Raw genomic sequence first — 2,041 nt, 5'->3', positions numbered from 1 at the left:
CGCGCTTGCCTAGCATGCACGGGGTGCTGGGTTCGATCCTCAGCACCACATAAAAAATAAATAAATAAAGATGTTGTGTCCACTGAAAACTAAAAAATAAATATTAAAAAATTCTCTCTCTCTCTCTCTCTCTCTCTCTCTCTCTCTCTCTCTCTCTCTGTGTGTGTGTGTGTGTGTGTGTGTGTGTGTGTCTCTCTCTCTCAAAAAAAAGCAGGCACCTATAAACAACCCTGTACTTTAACTTCTTGAAATAAATTATTTTCTTAATTGGTTTATTAGCAGCCTTGTGTCTGGAATACCAAGTAAATCTATTTTGTTCCAAAATTAGAATGCTGACTCAGATGCTATCTTCCACTCATGAAGGTAGACCTTCACAAACTATATAATATAATAAATGCAAAAATATTTCAGCTATCAACACATACCACTGAGCCAGCAAAAAACAAAAAACCCCACACTCATAAGATAACTCATAAGAAACTGGTTTGTACAAAATAAGAAGGTATATATCCTCTTATATAAGAGAAATATATATGGTAATAAAAGTAATCTATAATAAACTTATAGAGATGATTCCGATTTACATGTTAAGTCTGCCTAAACTAATTGTCACTGAAAGACTGGAAGTTTTCTTTTCCTCATGTCATGCCCATCATTATAATTAAGCTGGCCCTAGTTTCTTACAAATGTATTACTTCCTTGGGTTTATCAACTATACCCTCACTGCACTGCAATTAACTTATACACTGGGCCTGCCCAGCCTGCCTATAAAGCCTTTCTTCCAAAATATACCAGATGTATTAAACAGAGGCATCATTTAGTAGAATTCTGTACTTCAAGACAGCATATGAAGAAAGAGCAATTGGTCCTCTGATGTAGATACCTCTCATTTCACATTATCACAGAAACAGTGCAGTTTACCAACTACTCCTTCTTTACAGGAAACTCGGTAGCTGTAAAATTTTTGTTCAGTTTGAAACATTTCAATACCTATTAATTCCAAAGATCCGAACACCATGTAGTTGTGGCATTTGGGGAATAAGCACACTCAGAAGAGAAGCTGTGTTAGGATGAAGTAAGTTGAATCGTACTTTGTTTAGAAACTTGTCAGAAAATATAGAATTGTTGGAGAAATTGTGAAAAACTTCCATGAAGATGTTAGGAGCCTTGCTTTACCTTGGTCAGGAGTTTCAAAAGGTGTTCCTTTTACTGCATGCAAAAATACATACATCCCCAGATTATGTATAATATTTGTTAAGGTCCAAGCAACAGGAACACTGAAGAAAGGAATGCTGAGTAAGACAATATGGAAGCAGAATACAACAGACACTAGTATGGCAGTATGTAAAAACGTGGATGTGTAACCAATGTGATTCTGCAATCTGTATACGGGGTAAAAATGGGAGTTCATAACCCACTTGAATCAAATGTATGAGATATGATATGTCAAGAGCTTTGTAATGTTTTGAACAACTAATAATAAAAATAAATAAATAAATAATTGGGAAAAAAAGACAATATGGAGCAAGCCAACTCCCAATGCATATGTCAGCCACATACCCCGGTTGTTCATTACACGGGTATTTGGATTCACTTCACTGTGGGCAACTCCAACATTCATGTTTGCTCCGCCACCCAGTTCCCGGTGGCTGGCACTGCATAAGACCCGCCCAGTGGCAACCTCAGCTTACACTCATGCTTCAAAAGCCAAGTCTGCCCCAGCGCGGCACCTCAAGCCGTCACTGTCCTAGCGCACTCACTGCCCTTGCTGGTATTCTTAATAGCTGAAATTCTGACTGGAGTGAGATGAAATCTTAGAGTAGTTTTGATTTGCATTTCTTTAATTGCTAGAGATGTTGAACATTTTTTCATATATTTGTTGATTGATTGTACATCATCTTCTGAGAAATGCCTGTTCACTTGCTTGGCCCATTTATTGATTGCATTAATTGTTTTCTTGGTGTGGGCCAAGGAACTGAACAAACACTTCTCAGAAGATGATGCTGTTGTTTTTTAACTTATTTCGTTTTATTTTAATGCT

At 37.2% G+C, this 2,041-nt stretch overlaps 1 protein-coding gene across 1 annotated transcript; it reads right to left on the bottom strand.

Annotated features, from left to right (window-relative positions):
* Positions 1-766: 766 nt before the first annotated feature.
* Positions 767-1,621, bottom strand: LOC124081794 (ORM1-like protein 1). Its single transcript, XM_046428141.2, is given in 3 exon segments — positions 767-1,069; positions 1,072-1,311; positions 1,525-1,621. Coding segments are annotated over 3 exon segments (423 nt in total). The 3' UTR covers positions 767-983.
* Between the last annotated feature and the right edge of the window lie 420 nt (positions 1,622-2,041).

Source organism: Marmota monax, unplaced genomic scaffold (assembly GCF_021218885.2).
Source record: "Marmota monax isolate L192 unplaced genomic scaffold, Marmota_monax_Labrador192_F-V1.1 WCK01_AAM20220418_F8-fsc02064, whole genome shotgun sequence".
Taxonomy (NCBI): Eukaryota; Metazoa; Chordata; class Mammalia; order Rodentia; family Sciuridae; genus Marmota; species Marmota monax.
Note: the sequence above shows the minus strand (reverse complement) of the source record. Positions and strands in the feature narration are given on the sequence as shown.